The sequence below is a fragment of the Phacochoerus africanus genome, chromosome 12 (genome assembly GCF_016906955.1).
Source record: "Phacochoerus africanus isolate WHEZ1 chromosome 12, ROS_Pafr_v1, whole genome shotgun sequence".
Taxonomy (NCBI): domain Eukaryota; kingdom Metazoa; phylum Chordata; class Mammalia; order Artiodactyla; family Suidae; genus Phacochoerus; species Phacochoerus africanus.
Window position 1 is genome coordinate 30,921,733 of NC_062555.1, and position 19,699 is coordinate 30,941,431.

A 19,699-nucleotide genomic window follows, 5' to 3' on the forward strand; every position below is an offset into this window, starting at 1 on the left:
TTGTTCCATCAGCGTCTGGTAGTTTTCAGAGCATAGATCTTTTGCCTCCTTAGGTAAGTTTATTATGAAGTATTTTATTCTTTTTGTTGCAGTGGTAAATGGGATTGTTTCCTTAATTTCTTTTTCTGATCTTTTATTGTTAGTGTATAGAAATGTGACAGATTTCTGTGTATTAATTTTGTACCCTGCAACTTCAATGCATTCATTGATGAGCGCTGGATGTTTTCTGATAGCATCTTTAGATGTTGAGAATAGCTGTGGGATTGTCATATGGGGTATTTTTTTAGTCTTATGTCTGTTTAAGGCTGTACCCTTAGCGTACGAAAGTTCCCAGACTACAGGTCGAATCGGAGCTGTAGTTACTGGCTTTTGCCACAGCCATAGCAACGTGGGATCTGAGCTGTATCTGCAACCTGCACCACAGTTCATGGCAACACCAGATCCTTAACCCATGGAATGAGGCCAGGGATCAAACCTGCATCCTCATGAATACTAGTCAGGTCTGTTAATCACTGAGCCTTGACAGGAACTCCCATATGTGGCCTTTATTATGTTGAAGTAGACTCTCTGCATGCCCACTTACTGGATTTTTTTTTTTTTGTCTTTTTGCTATTTCTTGGGCCGCTCCTGCGGCATATGGAGGTTCCCAGGCTAGGGGTCCAATCGGAGCTGTGGCCACCAGCCTACGCCAGAGCCACAGCAACGCAGGATCCGAGCCGCGTCTGCAACCTACACCACAGCTCACGGCAACGCCGGATCGTTAACCCACTGAGCAAGGGTAGGGATCGAACCCACAACCTCATGGTTCCTAGTCGGATTCGTTAACCACTGCGCCACGACGGGAACTCCCTGGATGTTTTTTTATTGTAAATGGGTGTTGGATTTTGTCAAAAGCTTTTTCTGCATCTAATGATATGATCATATAGTTTTATTCTTCAATTTGTTAATATGGCTTATCATAATGATTAATTTGTGGATATTGAAAAATCCTTGTGTCCCTGGGATAAATCCCATTTGATCATGGTGTATTCTTTTAATGTATTGTTGGATTTTGTTTGCTGGTATTTTGTTGAGAATTTTTACATCTATAGTCATCAGTCATATTGGCCTATTGTTTTCTTTTTTTGTGATGTCCTTGTCTAGTTTTGGTATCGGAGTGATTGGTGACCTCATAGAATAAGTTTGGGAGTGTTCCTTCCTCTGCAGTTTTTTGGAATATTTTCAGAAGGCTAGGTGTTGACCCTTTTCTAAATGATAGAATTTGCCAGTGAAGCCAACAGGTCCTGGACTTTCTTTTCTTTTTTTTTGATTTTGAAAATTTTTAGAGGATTTATTTGGGGGGGGGGGTGGAGTTTTAAATCACACTTTCAGTACTTGTGTTTAGTCTGTTCGTATTTTCCATTTCTTCCAGGTTCATTCGTGGAAGATCCTACCTAGGTTGTTCATTTTATTGGCATATGTTTGCTTGTAGTAGTCTCTTATGATCCTTTGTATTTCTATGATGTCAGTGGTAATTTCTCCTTTTTTATTTCTCATTATATTGATTTGAGCCCTTTCCCTCGTTTCCTTAATGAGTCTGGTTAAGTGTTTATAAATTTTGTTAGGTTTTTTTTGAAGAACTAGCTTCTGGTTTCATTGATCTTTTCTATTGTTTTCTTCATCTCTATTTCATGTATTTCTGCTCTGATCTTTATGATTTTTTTTCTTCTTTCACTTTGGGTTTTGTTCTTTCTGTAGTTGCTTTAGGTGTAACGTTAGGTTGTTTATTTGAGATTTTTCTAGTTTCCTGAGGTAAGCTTATATTGCTATAAACTTTCCTCTTAGAACTGCTTTTGTTGCATCCCATAGGTTTTGGACCATTGTGTTTTCATTTTCATTTGTTTCTAGGTATTTTTTATTTCTCCTTTGATTTCTTCAGTGATCCATTGGTTGTTTAGTAGCATAGTGTTTAGTCTCCATGTGTTTCTGTTTTGTACAGTTTTTTTTCTTGTAGTTGATTTTTAGTCTTATTGTGTTGTGGTTCGAAAAGGTGCTTTTTATGATTTCAGTTTTCTAAAATTTACCGAGCCTTGATTTGTGGCCCAGAATGTGATCTATATTGGAGAATGTTCAGTGTGCTCTTGAGAAGAATGTGTATTCTGCTGCTTTTGGATGGAATGATCTATAAATATCAAATAAGTCTTTTTCATCAAATTCATCATTTAAGGCCTGTGTTTCCTTACTGATTTTCCATCTGGATGATCTGTCTGTTGCTCTAAGTGGGGTGTTAAAGTCCCCCACTATTTTTGTGTTATTGTCAGCTTCTCCTTTTATGGTTGTTAGCAGTTGCCTTATATATTCAGGTGCTTCTATATTGGGTACATATACATTTACAATTGTTATATCTTTTTGGATTGATCCTTTGATCATTATGGGACGTCCTTCTTTGTCTTTTATAACTGTCTTTATTTCAGAGTCTATTTTGTCTGATGAGCTTTTTTGTTTTTAATTTTATTTGCATGGCATGTCTTTATCCATCCTTTCACTTTTAGACTATAAGGAGTCCCTGGAACTGAAGTGGGTCTCAGGGTATTGTTTTTATATCCATTCAGCCAATCTGTGTCTTTTGGTTGGAACATTTAATCCATTTACATTTAAGATAATTATTGGTAAGTATGTTCTTACTGCCATTAATTTAATTTGTTTTGGATATGTTTCTGTTGGTCTTTTTTCCTCCCTTCTTTAGTTTTCTTCTTTTGTGGTTTGATGACTATCTTTAGTGTTGTGTTTGTATTTTTCTTATTTGTGTGTTTATCTACTGTAGATTTTTTGGTTTGTGGTTACCATGAGGTTTTGATATAGGAGTATATAGATATATATGTGTATATATACACACACATACACAATATTAAGTTGGTGGTCTCTTAATTTCAACTATGGGAATTCACGTCGTGGCTCTGTGGTTAATGAATTCGACTAGGAACCATGAGGTTGTGGGTTTGATCCCTGGCCTTGCTCAGTGGGTTAAGGATCCTGTGTTGCTGTGAACTATGGTGTAGGTCTCAGACTTGGCTTGGATTGGGCGTTGCTGTGACTCTGGTGTAGGCAGGCAGCTACGGCTCCAATTGGACCCCTGGCCTGAGAACCTCCATATGCTGCAGGTGTGGCCCCTGAAAAGATAGAAGGACAAATAAATAAATAAATAAATAAATAAATAAATTTCAAGTATGTTTCTTTTATTCTAAATTTGTGCTCTCCTCTTGTTAGAGGTTGCTGGTTTTGATAATTATATTTGTGTGTGGATTATTTCCTACCTTTACTATGTTTGCTTTTATCAGTGAGCCTCATCCTTTGTAATTTCATTGTTTGTAGTTGTGGCCTTTTCTTTTCTGCTTAGTGAAGTTCCTTTAGTATTTGTTGTAAAGCTGGTTTGATGGTGTGAATTCTCTTAGCTTTTGCTTATCGGTGAAGCTTTTGATTTCTCCATCAAATCTGAATTGAGAGCCTTGCTGAATTTAGACTGCTCTGGGTTTTTTCCTTTCATCACTTTAGGTATATGGTGCCACTCCCTTTTGGCCCATAGAGTTGCTGCTGAAGTTTGAGCTGATAATCATATTGGGGTTCCCTTGATGTTATTTGTTGCTTTTCCCTAGGTGTTGTCTGTATTTTCTCTGTCTTTAATTTTGGTTGGTTTAATTAGTATGTATCTCAAGAGTGTTTCTCCTTGGGTTTATTCTATATGGTACTCATTGTGCTGCCCAGGCTTGCGTGAGTCCTTTCTCATGTTAGGGAAGTTTTTGGCTATAATCTCTTCAAATTATTTTTTCTGGCCCTTTCTCTCTCTCCATATAATGCAAATGTTAGTGCTTTGAGTGTTGTCCAAGAGTTATCCTAGACTGTCGACATTTAAAAAACTTTTTTTTCTTTATTCTGTTCTACATCCGTGATTTCCATCAGTCTGTCTCCCATCTCACTTATTCATTTTTTTGCCTCCTGTATTCTGCTATTGATTCCTTTTGTTGAATTTTTCATTTTAATTATTGTATTGTTCATCTCAACTTGTCTGTTCTTTTTTTTGGGTAAGATTTTATTTTTTCTATTATAGTTGATTTACAGTGTTCTGTCAATTTCTGCCATACAACAAATTGACCCAGTTATAAAATATATATATACACACACATTGTTTTCTCACATTATCCTCCATCATGTTCTATCACAAATAACTGGAAATAATTCCCTGTGCTATACAGCAGGATCTTGTTGCTTATCCACTCCAAATGCAATAGTTTGTATCTACTAACCCCAAACTCCCAGTCCATCCCGCTCTCTCCCCTTCCCCCTTGGAAACCCCCTTGTCTCTTCTCCATGTCCATGAGTTTGTTCCTTTTCTGTAGATAGGTTCTTTTGTGCCATTTATTAGATTCCAGATATAAGTGATATCATATGATATTGTCTTTCTCTTTCTGACTTATTTCACTTAGTATGAGAGTCTCTAGTTCCATTGTTCTTTAAGTCTTCTATTTCTTTGTTAAACATTTCTTGTAATTTCTCAATCTCTGCCTCCAGTTTTTTCCCAAGATCTTGGATCATTCTCACTGTTGTTACTCTAAAGTCTTTTTCATGTAGTTTGCTTATCTCCACTTCACCTAATTGTTTCTCTGGGGTTTTGTCTTGTTTCCTCATCTGGAGCATGTTTCTCTGCCTTTTCATTTTGTCTAGCTTTCTGTGTTCATGGTCATTTTCTGCAGACTGCAGGGTTGTAGCCCCTCTTGCTTTTGGTGTCTGCTCTGTGGTTAGTGAAGTTGATACAGGGGCTCATGGCAGGCTTCCTTATGGGAGGGAATGATGTTGCCCACGCTTGAGTGGAGCTCAGTCTAGTCCCTCTTGGTGCGTTGTGTTGCTGGGTGTGATTAGAGGTGGTTAGATGCCTAAGAGGACTTTTGGCAGACTTTGCTGATGGATGGGGTTGTGTTCCCACTCTGTTTGTTATTTGGCCTGGGGCTTCTCAGCCTCTGATGGGTGGGGTCAGACTTTTCTAAAATGGCCACCTCCAGGGAGCAGTCACACCAATGATTATTCCCTGGGACCTCTGCCTCCAATATCCTGCCTCCACCCCAAGCCACAGTTGACACCAAGCCATGGGTAGGACTGGCCCAGATTCCTATGGAGTCCCTGCTTACCCTGGGACCCAGTGCATGTGAAACCCTGTGTGTGCCTCCAAGAGTAATGGCTCTGTTTCCCCCAGAACTTTGGAGGAGTTGTGTTCAAGCCCCACTGGTTTTCCATGCCAAATGCCCCGGGGGCTCTTCTTCCCAGTGCCAGACCACCAGAGTGGGGAATCTGATGTGAAGTCTAGAACTCTCACTCCTGTGGGGAGGCCTTTGCAGTGTAGTTATTTTCCAGCCTGTGCATTGCCAAGGACACTTTCACTTATATTGTGAAAGTGCCCATCCTACCGTCTCGTTGTGGCTTCCTTACTTTGGGTGTTGGATATCTTTTTTGGTACCGTCCAGTCTATTTTTTTGATGGTTGTTCAGCAGATAGTTGTTATTTTGGTGTTTTTTGTGAGAGGAGGTGAGCTTGAGTCCTTCTATTCCACCGTCTTGTCTCAGTATCAAGACTTTTTAGTTCTTTTTGAAAGAACTATTATGCTTTTTTTCCAAATAAATAGTGATAAAATAGAAAGTCAATTGATAGGTTCATGCTTAAGAGGTCTAAGTAAATAATGTATAGATAAATATATTTTGAGATGATTATAGATGATTTTGAGTAACTCATGGTAAGTCACAACCTTGTATTAGTAAGAAAATGCTACCTTAAAATTTCATACTAGGGAAGAAAGCATTTCTTTATTCTTGGACTTGATTGTTCTTTGTAGGTGCTGTTTTGTATGCTATTATAGGTAAAGGAATGTTAGAAGATTCTGTACAGTTGATTATACTTTTTGTTATTTTTAGAGTCAATGGGATTAAATTTTTTTTTTTTTTTTTTGGCTTTAGTGCTGCACCCACGGCATATGTAAGTTCCCAGGCTAGGGGTCTAATCGCAGCTATAGCAGCCAGCCTACACCACAGCCACAGCAACACCAGATCAGAGCCACCATCTGTGACCTACACCACAGCTCACGGCAATGCCAGATTCTTAACCTGCTGAGCGAGGCCAGGGATCGAACCTGAAACCTCATGGTTCCTAGTTGGATTCGTTAACCACTGCACCACAACGGGAACTCTGAATTAAATCATTATTAAAAATGGTAAACAGGAGTTCCCGTCGTGGCACAGTGGTTAACGAATCTGACTGAGAACCATGAGGTTGTGGGTTCGATCCCTGGCCTTGCTCAGTGGGTTGAGGATCCGGCGTTGCTGTGAGCTGTGGTGTAGGTTGCAGACGCGGCTCGGATCCCACGTTGCTGTGGCTCTGGCGTAGGCCAGCGGCTACAGCTCTGATTAGACCCCTAACCTGGGAACCTCCATATACCGCGGGAGCGGCCCAAAGAAATAGCAAAAAAAAAAAGACCAAAAAAAAGGTAAACATTGCAAGAAATTTCCATTTATGCGTTTTAAAATAGACAATTGGGAAAAATGCCCTTTAGAAGTGGAGTCAACTGTTATAGCTAGTTTTATAATATATCCTTTTCTAAGCTTTCTACAATTGTTGATTTTATAATTTTTCTTAATCCAATGATGTATTTATATAAACTTTTTATCAGTTAAAGTTTCCTAATGATTATAAGTAGTTTTCATTATTAGTCAGTAATTTAATTAGAAATAGGTTCAATGAATTAAGCATTGAATCAGAGTCTGTATATAATGTATAAACCAGGGGCTACAATGAAACATAAGACATGGGTCCTCACTTCAGAATGTTCAAAATTTGTTTGAAGATACTGCTCATGTGTTTATATTTAAGTAATTGAGATAAAATTGGTTCCTTATTAAAATTTCCAGTGATTCATTTTTTACTAGTCAACATTTAAAGTATATTTAATCTCCAAGAAAGCTTTAGGATTGAATCTAATTTTTAGTAATTATATGTGTACTTATCTAATACCCTTGGTCTCTCCTTCCCCTGGCCTCCATACGTGGTTGGAAGATGCCCTTGTATAAGATTGACTTGTAAAATAGACCAGCCTTGGAGTTCCCATCGTGGCTCAGGGGTTAACGAATCCAACTAGGAATGATAAGGTTGCAGGTTCGATCCCTGGCCTCGCTCAGTGGGTTAAGGATCCGGTGTTGCCGTGAACTGTGGTGTAGGTTGCAGACGCGGCTTGGATCACGCATTACTGCAGCTGTGGTGTGGGCTGGGGGCTATAGCTCCAATTAGACCCCTAGCCTGGGAACTTCCATATGCCGTGGGTGCGCACTAGAAAAGCAAATAAATAAATAAATAAATAAAAAGACCAGCCTTCAGATAGAGTGAGGGTCAGAAAGTCCCAGACATCCTTATTTGGGGCTGGAGGATGACTTATTTAGGGAGGTACCAGTGGAGATTTTCCAAAGTCCAAATTTCCAGAACAGGTTATGTGTAAGGAGGAGGAGAGAATGAGAATAGTGAAATACTTCTGCAATGATGAAAATCAGAAGATAGCAGAGTAACATCTCCGAGCTGTTGAGAAAAAAAGGACTGCAGGCTCAAAACTGTATACAGAGTCCGTAAATGTCAGGGCAGAAAACAAAGATAACTTTGGAAATGCAAAGAGATCCACCACCTGTGGACCCTGAATGCTGGAGAATCTACTTGAAGTATTTTACCAGATAAAAATTGAAGGATAATATAGTTCTGATGATAAAAGAAGCACACGACAGTAGTAAATAAATGCAGTTTTGCAGGAAACATGTACAGTATTGTAAATGGTTAAATCCGCATGGATGGAATGAATCAGAATCTTTGTTCTGGTTATGTGTTCCTCTCCTCCTCCCCCCGATGCCCTTCTCCCACACGCTTCTTTACTATCATTGCAGTGTATTTTTAGGAAGGAGGTGAGATAAAAGCATGTGCTGAGTCAAACATCTTGATTTAGAAAATCTCTTATTAAAATGCTATACTTCTTACCATCAAAGATTGTTGTAAAAAGTTGTTGGTCAGGGCTCTTATTGCAGGCAGCAGAAACCAGCAATGGCAGCAGATTTAAACAAAACGGGAATTCACTGATAGGAAAGTGGGTGACTCGTAGGATCCTTGGGAAGGCTCCGTTGATGGGCTAAACATTGTACAAAGCTCACGTTGCCATGATAGTACTATATCATCATTTAGAAGTAAATTGCCTTTTTCTTCTCTCTTCACATGTAGGTTATATATTTGGGGAAAACTCCAGAAGAAGCATATAGAATATTAATGTTTGGAGATACGTCCTATATTCCTTTCAGGTAAATATAAGGTCGTGATGGTAGATTCATTTAATCAGGCCCTTGCCCGAAATACCTTGGTATAGCTGTTTGTGACAACAGAAGACCTGCTCAATAGTCATTTCTGGGTGGGTACAAATAAACACCACAAATCTAGGTTACTCAGCAGTGATGCTGTTGACGTTTTGTTGGGGGGGGGGGTACGGAGCAGCAGGGGGTGGCTGTCCTGTATACTGCAGAGTGTGTCATAGCGTCACTGGCCTCTGCTCACTTGCTGTCCGTAACACCTTCCCCCCTGGGAAGTTAATTGTGAAAATCAAAATCTCCAGACATTGGCACATATCCATGGTGGTGGTGAATTGCTCCTCCATGAGAAATTAGAGCCACTCCCATGGATGGAAATTGTGCTTTCTAATCAGATGAGAATCCCAGAGTTACAGTACTCAAAATTACCATTTTCGAGTACTGAGAAGTTTTGGTCATAAGGAGTTAAGAGATAAGTTTTCCCAATAATCAGGAGTTACTTCTGGGGCAAAAATGAACCCCTTCTTTCTAGGGACACAGCCAGCAGAAGTAGTGGCTGAGGTTGCTTTTATAGAACTACTGCTTGAAAAACCAAATGGCTGTGTTCTAGATAAATCAGGTCTTTATATAAATGAATGACTTCATCATCCTTATCTCAAAGTTACCAACTGATTGTGTTGAAGGTGTTTTGAAAAAAGCTTGTGTTTTTTTTTTTTTAGATCAAATGAAGTTCTAAAAGTTTCTCTACCTGTTTATCAAAATACTTGACTTAGCTATATAAATATAAATACTTGAGTGATGCTCAATGTATAATAAATGTGTGAAATGGTTTTACTCATTGCATACGCTGTTGCTAATTTCAAATACTCCATCATTCTTTTTTTTTTTTTTTTGTCTTTCTGCTATTTCTTGGGCCACTCCCGCAGCATATGGAGGTTCCTAGGCTAGGGGTCGAATCGGAGCTGTAGCCCCTGACCTACGCCAGAGCCACAGCAACACAGGATCTGAGCCGTGTCTGCAACCCACACCACAGCTCATGGCAACACCGGATCGTTAACCCACTGAGCAAGGGCAGGGACCAAACCCTCAACCTCATGGTTCCTAGTCGGATTCGTTAACCACTGCGCCACGATGGAAACTCCTCCATCATTCTTCCACCTGCAAGTTAGCTAATAGTTTTAAGATTGTTACATAGAGCTTAAATCCCTGATTTTGAAAGTCTGGCCTTGCCTTTATTTATTTTTTTATTTTTTTGTCTTTTTGCCATTTCTAGGCCCGCTCCTGGGGCATTTGGAGGTTCCCAGGCTAGGGGTCAAATTGGAGCTATAGCCACCGGCCTATGCCAGAGCCACAGCAACTCGGGATCCGAGCCTTGTCTGTAGCCTACACCACAGCTCTTGGCAACGCTGGATTGTTAACCCACTGAGCAAGGCCAGGAATCGAACCCTCAACCTCATGGTTCCTAGTCGGATTCGTTAACCACTGAGCCACGACGGGAACTTGTGACCTTGCCTTTAAAGGGTAAGTTTAGGAATCTAGCTCAATTGTGGACCAGCTTTGTTTGGGATGGGTCTCCCTAACCTCAGGCAGACTCCACCTCCTTTTAAGTAACTCTAGGACTGTCCATGAATTTTACTTCATGAAATAGAGATTTTTGTTAGGACAGTCTGCAGAGTTTAGTTATATATTGCCCTGAAGACTATATATTAGTAATTTAGCCAATTAGAAGAATTGCTTCTGAACCTGGAGTTCCTGTCGTGGCTCAGTGGTTAACAAACCCAGCTAGTATCCATGAGGACTCTGGTTTGATCCCTGGCCCTGCTCAGTGGGTTAAGGATCCGGCGTTGCTGTGAACTGTGGTGTAGGTTGCAGATGTGGCTCGGATCTGGCATTGCTGTGGCTGTGGCATAGGCCGGCAGCTATAGCTCCGATTGGACCCCTAGCCTGGGAACCTCCATATGCAAGGGTGTGGCCCTAAAAAGACAAAAAAAGACCAAAAAAAAAAGAGTAATTGTTTCTGAACCCAATCACTGCCTTTCTGCCTAGCTCATGGATCATCTTAAATATTCTTTGAAGTGGGAAAGGATGACGGTTATTTTTTAAACCGGAAAATGCTCTTTCTTCTCAGCTTCTAACAGCAATCATATAACTTATAACCATGTACTTCCTTCAGAAGAAGTGATTGTATTTGTGGTCCCTGAGTCATAGGTACGTTGAATATACAATGATAACATTGTTCCACGGAACTCTTCTTTGTAATAGTAATTATTAATAATAATGCCATTCCCAAAGTATAGAACATAAGGTCCTGAAACAGGAATAAGCTTACACATTATACGTAATGTAAGTAAGGATCCATGAAACGTTGTTAATTTTGTGTTAATATAAACACAGGAGTCAAAAACAGAATAAACGTCGTTTACTGCCGTGCCTGTGTTTAAAATTATTGGTGTTTGGCCCTGAGGGGTGCAGTTAGTTGCTTCTGGACCTAGGGAGAAAAATCAGTAATTCTCTAAAAAAAAAAGGAGGACTAGTTCCCATTATGGCTCAGTGGAAACAAATCCAACTTGGAACCATGAGGTTGCGGGTTTGATCCCTGGCCTCGCTCAGTGGGTTAAGAATCCGGCATTGCCGTGAGCTGTGGTGAAGGTTGCAGATGTGGCTCAGATCTGACATTGCTGTGGCTGTGGTGTAGGCCGGCGTCCGATTAGACCCCTATCCTGGGAACCTCCATATGCTCTCTAAATACAAAAGACAAATAAATAAATGAATAGGACTTAGCTAGAACCAGTGCAGCTTTGTGATATTTGAATGTCTTCAGTCCTAGATGCCAGATACTTGATTTATCTAAAGCATTTTGTAGCCTGTGAAGTAGTGCCAGTCTTTGTGTCTAGCCTGTGATGAGTACAGGAATTGAGAGCAGGGTTTTAGAGACTTTTAAGCAATTTAACAGAATATTTTTGTCTGTGGAATCAAATAATAGAACTTAGTTGTCTTTTATATGATTTTTTTCCTTTTGTTTTTCTAATAATTCTTTTTTATTTACAGAAATAAAATTCTTTTGCATAATTATGGGTATATAATAGTATGTTACTATATTTTACAAAAGTTGTCAGCTTTTGACAGATTTAAAAATCTAGTGCTTCACCACATTTTACTGTTCTATAGAACTTGCTAATTAAAAGTAGGCCAATCAGAATTCATAAAGCCTGATCATATTTTGACAGAAATTACACTGTAGTCTTATATCCTTGCCAATTCAAGTGCATAGAATAAATGTAACAGGTAACAAAGGATTGTTGACAAAGGATTGTGCAAGAATAGTATTCAGGAGTTCCCATCGTGGCGCAGTGGTTAACGAATCTGATTAGGAGCCATGAGGTTGCAGGTTCGATCCCTGGCCTTGCTCAGTGGGTTAAGGATCTGGCGTTCCTGTGAGCTGTGGTGTAGGTTGCAGACATGGCTCAGATCCTGCGTTGCTCTGGCTCTGGTGTAGGCCGGCGGCTACAGCTCCAATTAGACCCCTAGCCTGGGAGTGGCCCTAGAAAAGGCAAAAAGACAAAAAAAAAAAAAAGAATGGTATTCCTTTATAGTTAACTTCTTTAGCAACATTTAATTAGCTATTACAGCAACATTTAATTAGCTATTACAGCAATATTTAATTAGAGTAATATGACAATATTTAATTAGATTTAACTTACATGTAATTCTTCAACCATTCAGTTTTAAAATATATGTATATGTAGCTGTGATTTCTTAATGAATTCTATTAGATATTTCTCTGCCTGTCTCAATGAAAAAAATATAAAATATATTTCAGCATTTTCTTAATACCTTGAGATCATTGTTACAAAGAGCATATACTTCTATTCTCTGGTTATTACCTATAATATTCCTTGCTTCTTAGCTGAGGTGTTTTTTTTGTTTGTTTAGTCTGTGTTCTCTATTTTCTCTAGAGATAGTATTGCATAGTTGCTAATAGCTTGGCTGTTGACATTAGACAGATGGGAAACAGCTGGAGATGGTATTTTCCAGTTTGAAGAAAAAATTCAAAAGCCTTGCCCTTTTGAGGGAGGAATACATACTATTGAGAAGTTGAACTGAAGAAGGAACTTTTAAAGCTCAGCTATTATTTTTTTTGCTGTTGTTTTTTTTGAAGTATAGTTGATTAGTTTCAGGCATACAGCAAAGTGACTCAGTTATACATGTATGTATATGTTCTTTTTCAGATTTTTCTTTCCCTTATAGCTTATTGCAAAATATTGAGTATATTTTCCTGTGCTAACAGTAGGTCCTTGTTAGTTATCTATTTTATATATAACAGTGTGTATCTATTAATCCTAACTTCCCAATTTATCCCTCCCTTCCCTTTCCCCTTTGGTAATCATAAGTTTGTTATCTATATCTTTGGGTCTATTTCTGTTTTGTGTATAAGTTCGTTTGTGTTATTTTTTTAAGATTCCACATGTAAGTGAGATTATATGGTATTTGTCTTTCTTTGACTTAACTCAGTTAGTATGATAACTTCTAGGTCTCCATCCATGTTGTTGCAAATGGCATTATTTCATTCTTTTTTATGGCTGAGTAATATTCCACTGTATATATGTACCACATCTTTATCCATTCATCTGTCAGTGGACATTTAGGTTGCTTCCATGTCTTGGCTATTGTAAATAATGCTGTTGTGAACACTGCGGTGCATTTATCTCTTCGATTTATGGTTTCCTCTGGATATGTGCCCAGGAGTAAGATTGCAGGATCATATGGTAACTCTCTTTTTAGTTTTCTGAGGATGCTCCATACTGTTCTCCCTAGTGGAAGCTCAACTGTTAAAGCCAAAAAGAATCTAGAGAGATCTTTTGAAATTTGGAACATGGTCATTATTGATCTACGTCCATAAAACATTGTAGGGTTATGTAGAAACTACAATGAAATTCGTAACAGTGACGTATCCTTTATTCAAAAACCAAAAGCTGAGAATCCTTTTTTTTTTTTTTTTTGGAGACTGATGCTGTTTGATTTTAACTTCTAATCAGCTTTGTCTTGAGATAAGTGTACATCAGAAGATTAAATTAACTGAGCTATGTATTTCACTACTTTTGGGATTTCAGAGATGCTGCCTATGGGAGTTGCAATTTCTACATTACGCTTCTCGACTGTTTTTATGCAGTAAAGAAGGTAAGTAATTCGTAGGATGTACCCAGTGTTGTGTTGGAAAACTAAGGTACCGTCCAAAGAAGACTAGACCTTGTCCCCCAAGATCTTCCAAGATGTGTGTGATGTTAGAGGTATCCCATTTTCCTGCCAGTATTAATGACTTCAGACCATAAAACAGTATTCTGAATCTGAGTGCTTCTCTCCATGAGTTGGGGAAAAAACCATTTGAACAACAGGGGATAGTAAGAAACAGTTATGTAATTAGGTTCTAAATTCAGAAGTGGTTTTGAATGTGTTGTGATTTCAAAGAAAAACAAGAATTGGATAGATTTCTGGTTCCCAAGTTCTCTTGGATTTATGCATTTTATGGATTCCCACCAATCCTGTTTACAACAGACATTTCTATAACAGTAACACTACATTTTTTGTATCTCCAAGCATTGCAGTTTCTAGTTCAGCAGAAGTATTTGAATAGCCCATTAGTTTGTTATTAGGTTTTATATAAAACTAAGCAGGTCCCTACTGATTTGTCAGTGCTGTTTAAAAATAACTCCTGTGTCCGATTAGACTCCTAGCCTGGGAACCTCCATATGCTGCAGGTGCGGCCCTAAAATAAAAGGGGGGGGGGGGGAAGAAAGGTAGAGACTGTACTAAAAGAAAAAAAAAAGACATAAAAAAACAACTCCTGTGTTTTATAACCAGGGCTGCTGCTGTCTTTGACTCCAGTTGGGGTACCCTTCGTACCACATTCTAAACGAACAGGGTTCCCTGGAATCATGTGGCATAACGGGCCTTGGTTCTAACACTCACTCCCTCAGGTATATTTCCTAAGTGTCAGGGCAGCTCAGGAAACTTGATCAAGGGAGTTCCCGTTGTGGCTCAGTGGTTAACGAATCCGACTAGGAACCATGAGGTTGCGGGTTCGCTTCCTGGCCTTGCTCAGTGGGTTAACCATTCAGCGTTGCCATGAGCTGTGGTTCAGGTTGCAGATGAGGCTCGGATCCTGCGTTGCTGTGGCTCTGGTGTAGGCTGGTGGCTACAGCTCCAATTCGACCCCTAGCCTGGGAACCTCCGTATGCTGCAGGAATGGCCCTAGAAAAGACAAAAGAAAAAAAAAAAGAAACTTGATCAAATAAGCCTCAACAACATCTGAAGTTTTATGTGTCTTGTATTTTCAGAGGCAATAGGAACTCAGGTTTACTTTCTTGTATAATATAACTTGGTGGCTTTATGAGAATTTTGACAGGAATTTTATGTATTAAAATGAGACCTATCTATGTAGTATACAAGTCCAGAGATTAATTAGCACACTTTGTTTTCCTATATTGGGCGATGAGGATAGACCTTAACACAGTGACTTCGGTGTGTGGAGCTGATAGAGGTTCGTTCCCACAGGCTCTGAGACAGCTCTGTGAGGCCTCAGTTGAGGCAGGTGACAGACAGAGGAGGAGATAGGCGATGGAGGGATAGTAGGTATAAATGACCCTTTGCCATTAGAGTTATGTCCTCAGGTGGGCCCCTGGGAACTGCTGATATAGGCAGGCATACTTGTCCTTGAACCTAGGCTCCTTTCTCTCCACTGTCACCACCTTTAAAAAAGAGGAGTTCCCTGGTAGCCTAGTGGTTAAGGACCTGGGGGGAGGTCACTGCTGTGGGTCAGGTTCAGTTCCTGGCCTGGGAACTTCTCTGTGCCATGCAGCCAAAAAAGAGAGAGGGAAGAAAAATTTTGAGGGCCTTAGAGATGGTCTACACTAATATTCGCTTAGTTTTTTATCCAATGTTATTATATTTAAAGTTTGATTAGCTGTATGTATAGATCAAAGATGGCTTTTTCCATGCTATATTTAATTTTACTCAAGAGCCAACAGCTTCTGACATTCAGTTTAAGTTTTTTTTTTGGCTGTGCCAAACAGCATACAAAAATTCCCAGGCTAGGGATTGAATGCATGCCATAGCAGTGACTCAGGTCACAGCAGTGACAATGCCAGATCCTTAACCCGCCGAGCCATTAGGAAACTCCTCAGTTTAAACATTTTTTTGTGTGACTAATTTTGAATATTATTGTGTTTTTAAAAATTTATAAATATAATTATGTCTTAATTTTAGTGTTGCTTCTAATAGGATCTCCTTATGAGATTCAAAGAATAGAAATTCCCTGCAAACTACATTTTATCTTGTTAGGACTATCTCTTGTCCAAATACAACATATACTGGGTAATTTGAATTCAGAGAAAAAAAAAATCTATCCTGGATTTGGTCTTGGAATTAGGACTTAAATAACTCTTTTATAAAATGAGAGTTCTTTTGTTTGGTATTACAGCCTGCTTATTTCTCACTCATATTTTAGTAGTTTGAGTGTTGAAAACTGGGTTTGCAGAATCACTCCTTTTGAACCAAGGGTAGAGTTTTGGTCAAGAATGGGTGCTGAGGAGTTCCCGTTGTGGCGCAGCGGAAAAGAATCAGACTAGGAACTATTGAGGTTGTGGGCTTGATCCCTGGTTACAGACATGGCTTAGATCTGGCGTGGCTGTGGCTGCGGCTGCGGCGTAGGCTGGCAGCTGTAGCTCCAGTTAGACCCCTAGCCTGGGAACCAACATATGCCACAGGCGCGGCCCTAAAAAAGCAAAATTACAAAAAAAAAAAAAAAAAGAATGGTTGCTGACATATGTCTGGCTCAGTAAGCAGGGAGAACGCTGTCAGAGGCCACCAGCATGTCCTTGTCTGAGAAAGCAAATACTCTGCTTACTTTGCTTAGCGTGCTCTGCCCACTGCAACTCAGCCTGAGGCTACAGGATGGAAGAGGAAACGTTTGTCTTTTTTTTTTCCTTGTTGAAAAGGAAGAGTTTTTCCCTCAAAATTTTGAAGTTTAGTGTTGATCTCTGGGCTGTCTTTAGTATAGGGCCCATTAATCTTTTAATTCAAGACTGTTGAGAAGAATTTGAAAGTGAAGATGTTTATGAAAGTGTGTAGGGTTTGTTTGAAATAAACTAACTCATGGTTTCTTTCCTCTGTATTATTTATCTAGCAACCATTGGGTTGTCCATTATATTGGAAGCCTGAGGGCTGTTGATCTAATAAACCAGTAGGATTACTTTGAAGGCTTGATTATTTAGATCTTGCATGGATAGGATGGTTGATAAAGGAAAATAAAAAATAAAATCTCATTAAAATAAACACTCTTATAATTGGTTTTCCTGATAATTGAAACTGTTTAAAAGAAAAATAAATAAAAGATAATATAGCCCACCGCCTTTGAAAACTGTTCAATGGAATATAATCTAAATACAACTAATGCTTTTCTGGAGTGCTTCCTGATACTTATTATTAAGGAATTAGATTGGAAATTGTTTCCTTATTTGCAACTTTGTTCTTAAAAGCTTTCCTTTGAATTTTAGGCAATGCAGTATGACTTCTTTAATTTCAACTCATTTAACCTTGATGAATATGAATACTATGAAGTAAGTTTTCAAGGATATTGTTTCTCACTCTTTTATACATATTTTCCTTTCAGAAGTAATAGTCTTGTTTTTTTAAAAAAAAAACTGAACAATTTAGATATGTATAGAGTAAAAAAAAGTCATTTTTATTTTCTTGTTCCTGTTTCTATAGTCCTCGTTCTTATTGATTTTTGCATCTGCTACATCCTTCCAGGGTGAATGAGTATATACCTGGGCATTCTTTTTTAATTTTTAGTTTAATTTTTTTAGTATCGATGACTTTTATATAGTGATTAAATGAGATAATGTTTGTAAAACCCTTAGCTTAGGGTCTGATGAAATGAATAGCCATTATATATCTAATTACCTCTGGAAAATACCTTTTTTTAAAAATCATAACCTATTGTTTGTATGAAGTCAAGACACTTCTGGGTTGCAAATTACAGAAAGTAAACACAGGTGGCTTCAATAAAATGGGGGAAATTGATTGCTTTACATAAATCAAAAGTCCAGGAGCAAGTGTAACTTCACAGATGACCAGATTCAGGCACTCAAACACTTGCCAGAAATTAGGATAGAGCTAGTTTTGCTCCAAAGGCAGTTATCCCTAGTAGGGTTAAAGGCTACTAACAGCTTGTATTTACCCATTCGTTTTACCAAACCCATTGGAAAAGAAATTCAGAGCTCCAGCAGAAGACTTGCCAATTCCACTCACTGGTCTGGCTTACTTAGGGCATGTCTCTACCCCAGAACCAGGCTGTGTATTCTGGTGAGAGAGGAGTTGAGTGGGTGTAGATTACACTGGCCCTCCTAGGACCTGGAATCCTGTCAGCCCTGTCAAACCACAGAGACCAGTGAAGGGAGGGGATGTGGAAAAGAAAGAGTCCAGGCAGACAGAACTCCAGATGTCCTCTATGTTTTTAAGTGTAGTACTTTTAGAATTTTTTATTTATTTTTATTTCTATTTTTTTTGTCTTTTTAGGGCTGCACCTGGGGCATATGGAAGTTCCCAGGCTAGGGGTTGAATCAAAGCTGCAGTTGCCGGCCTATACCACAGCCACAGGAACTCGGGATCTGAGCCGCATCTGCGACCTATGCCACCAGGATCTCACAGCCATTCCAGATCCTTAACCCACGGAGCAAGGCCAGGGATCAAACCTGCATCCTCACGGATACTGGTCAGGTTCAGTACAGCTGAGCCACAGTGGAAACTCCAAATGCAGTGCTTTTTAAAAATTTTTTACTTAAAGAATGAGTGATGTGATTCGCCTCTTCCACCCACTAAGATAATGAGTACAGTGCTACGCTTAAGGTCCTTTTTTGGCTAAGAATACTTGTGGAATCTTGTTTGTGTTTTTTTTTTTTTTTTTTAACCCAGCTATAGTTAGTTATCTTGACATGCTCACTAAAAATGCATTGCACCGAGGGCATGATACATAGCAGTATCTGGAATCCTCAGATAACTGTTCTTCCACAGTCAATTTCTAAAGTAACTATTATTTTAAACTCCTGATATAAATGCACCATTTTATGGATGACTGGGTTAATAGTACCAAAGATGTCAAAGCATATTGTGTGTTTCATTAGGCCAAGCCTACCTTTACTTCTCTGTAGGTATGGTATATCTTTCTAAAGCACAATATATATTTATTTACCATCTTAATTATTGCGTATAATGGAATTATTAACATCATTTTTCCTGCCTCTCCTTATAAAATGAAACATTTAAAATAAAATGTACTTTCTCTTTTTGGATGAGCAGAACTACTAAAAACACCCATGGGTGTCCCTTCAGCGTAGCACAGTAATGCCTTTATGTGCTTTTTACTAAGAAGTAATATAGGTGATAATGAGCTTCCCTCTCACTAAGGCCAACAGTGCAACACTGCGGGGGGACGTAGCAGAATTGTTTGCTTTCAGTGAAATTGCATTAACTGTTTAGATAGCTACAGACCATGGTAGCTTTGTTTAGTCTCAATAGTGTGTTTAGATATTTTGGATTGCTGTTTTTCATCGATTCCATGATGCCCATTTTTTTCCTGGTTTAGCTGCTTTGAATTCAGGATGCATCCTACAAATCTATGGGTGCCTGTGATTCAGTAAAATCTCATACACACATTTCTTACTAAAACTCCAAACTTCTGGGAGTTCCCGTCATGGCTCAGCAGTTAACGAACCCGACTGGCATCCATGAGGATGCAGGTTCTATTCCTGGCCTTCCTCTGTGGGTTAAGGATCTGGTGTTGCCATGCGCTGTGGTGTTGGTCGCAGATGCAGCTTGGATCCCGAGTTGCTGTGGCTGTAGTGTAGGGCAGCTGCTGTAGCTCCAATTCGACTCCTAGCCAGGGAACTTCCAGATGCCGTGAGTGTGGCTCTAAAAAGACAAAAGACAAAAACAAAACAAAAAAACCTCCAAATTTCTGATTTTACTTCAAAATCAGAATATCTGGCAACGCTTGTCCTCATTGCTGTTTACATCGTTTAGCTTTGAAGGAACATGGGCTCATCATTTCCCTTCGCTGATAAATTAAGTCAAGGAAATTAGTTTTGGGTTACCTGCCTGGCCCTTTGTATCTTTAGGCAACTCTCGGTTTCTTTCTTACCTATTCTCAGGTACACATATATACATTCCAATTATAAAGCTACTTAATCCTCTTTTTATGTTTTTTCCTTCCCACTTTCAAGTGTCTCCTGTATCCTGCTTAGGTCTTTGTGTATCTTTTCTGTTATTAAATTTGAACTATATTTACTTTATAA

The 19,699-nt window shown here is 39.0% G+C and overlaps 1 protein-coding gene across 12 annotated transcripts in view; it reads left to right on the top strand.

Annotated features, from left to right (window-relative positions):
* CDC14B (cell division cycle 14B) overlaps nt 1–19,699 on the top strand; it is a 121,007-nt gene that overhangs the window by 65,763 nt on the left and 35,545 nt on the right. For 11 of the 12 annotated variants that reach the window (XM_047754730.1, XM_047754728.1, XM_047754727.1 and 8 more), the window contains 3 exons: nt 8,269–8,345; nt 13,460–13,526; nt 16,901–16,963. In XM_047754730.1, the coding sequence (XP_047610686.1) occupies nt 8,269–8,345; nt 13,460–13,526; nt 16,901–16,963 (207 nt within the window). The remainder of the gene's footprint in view (nt 1–8,268; nt 8,346–13,459; nt 13,527–16,900; nt 16,964–19,699) is intronic. The other variant, XM_047754729.1, reaches the window with a different exon arrangement.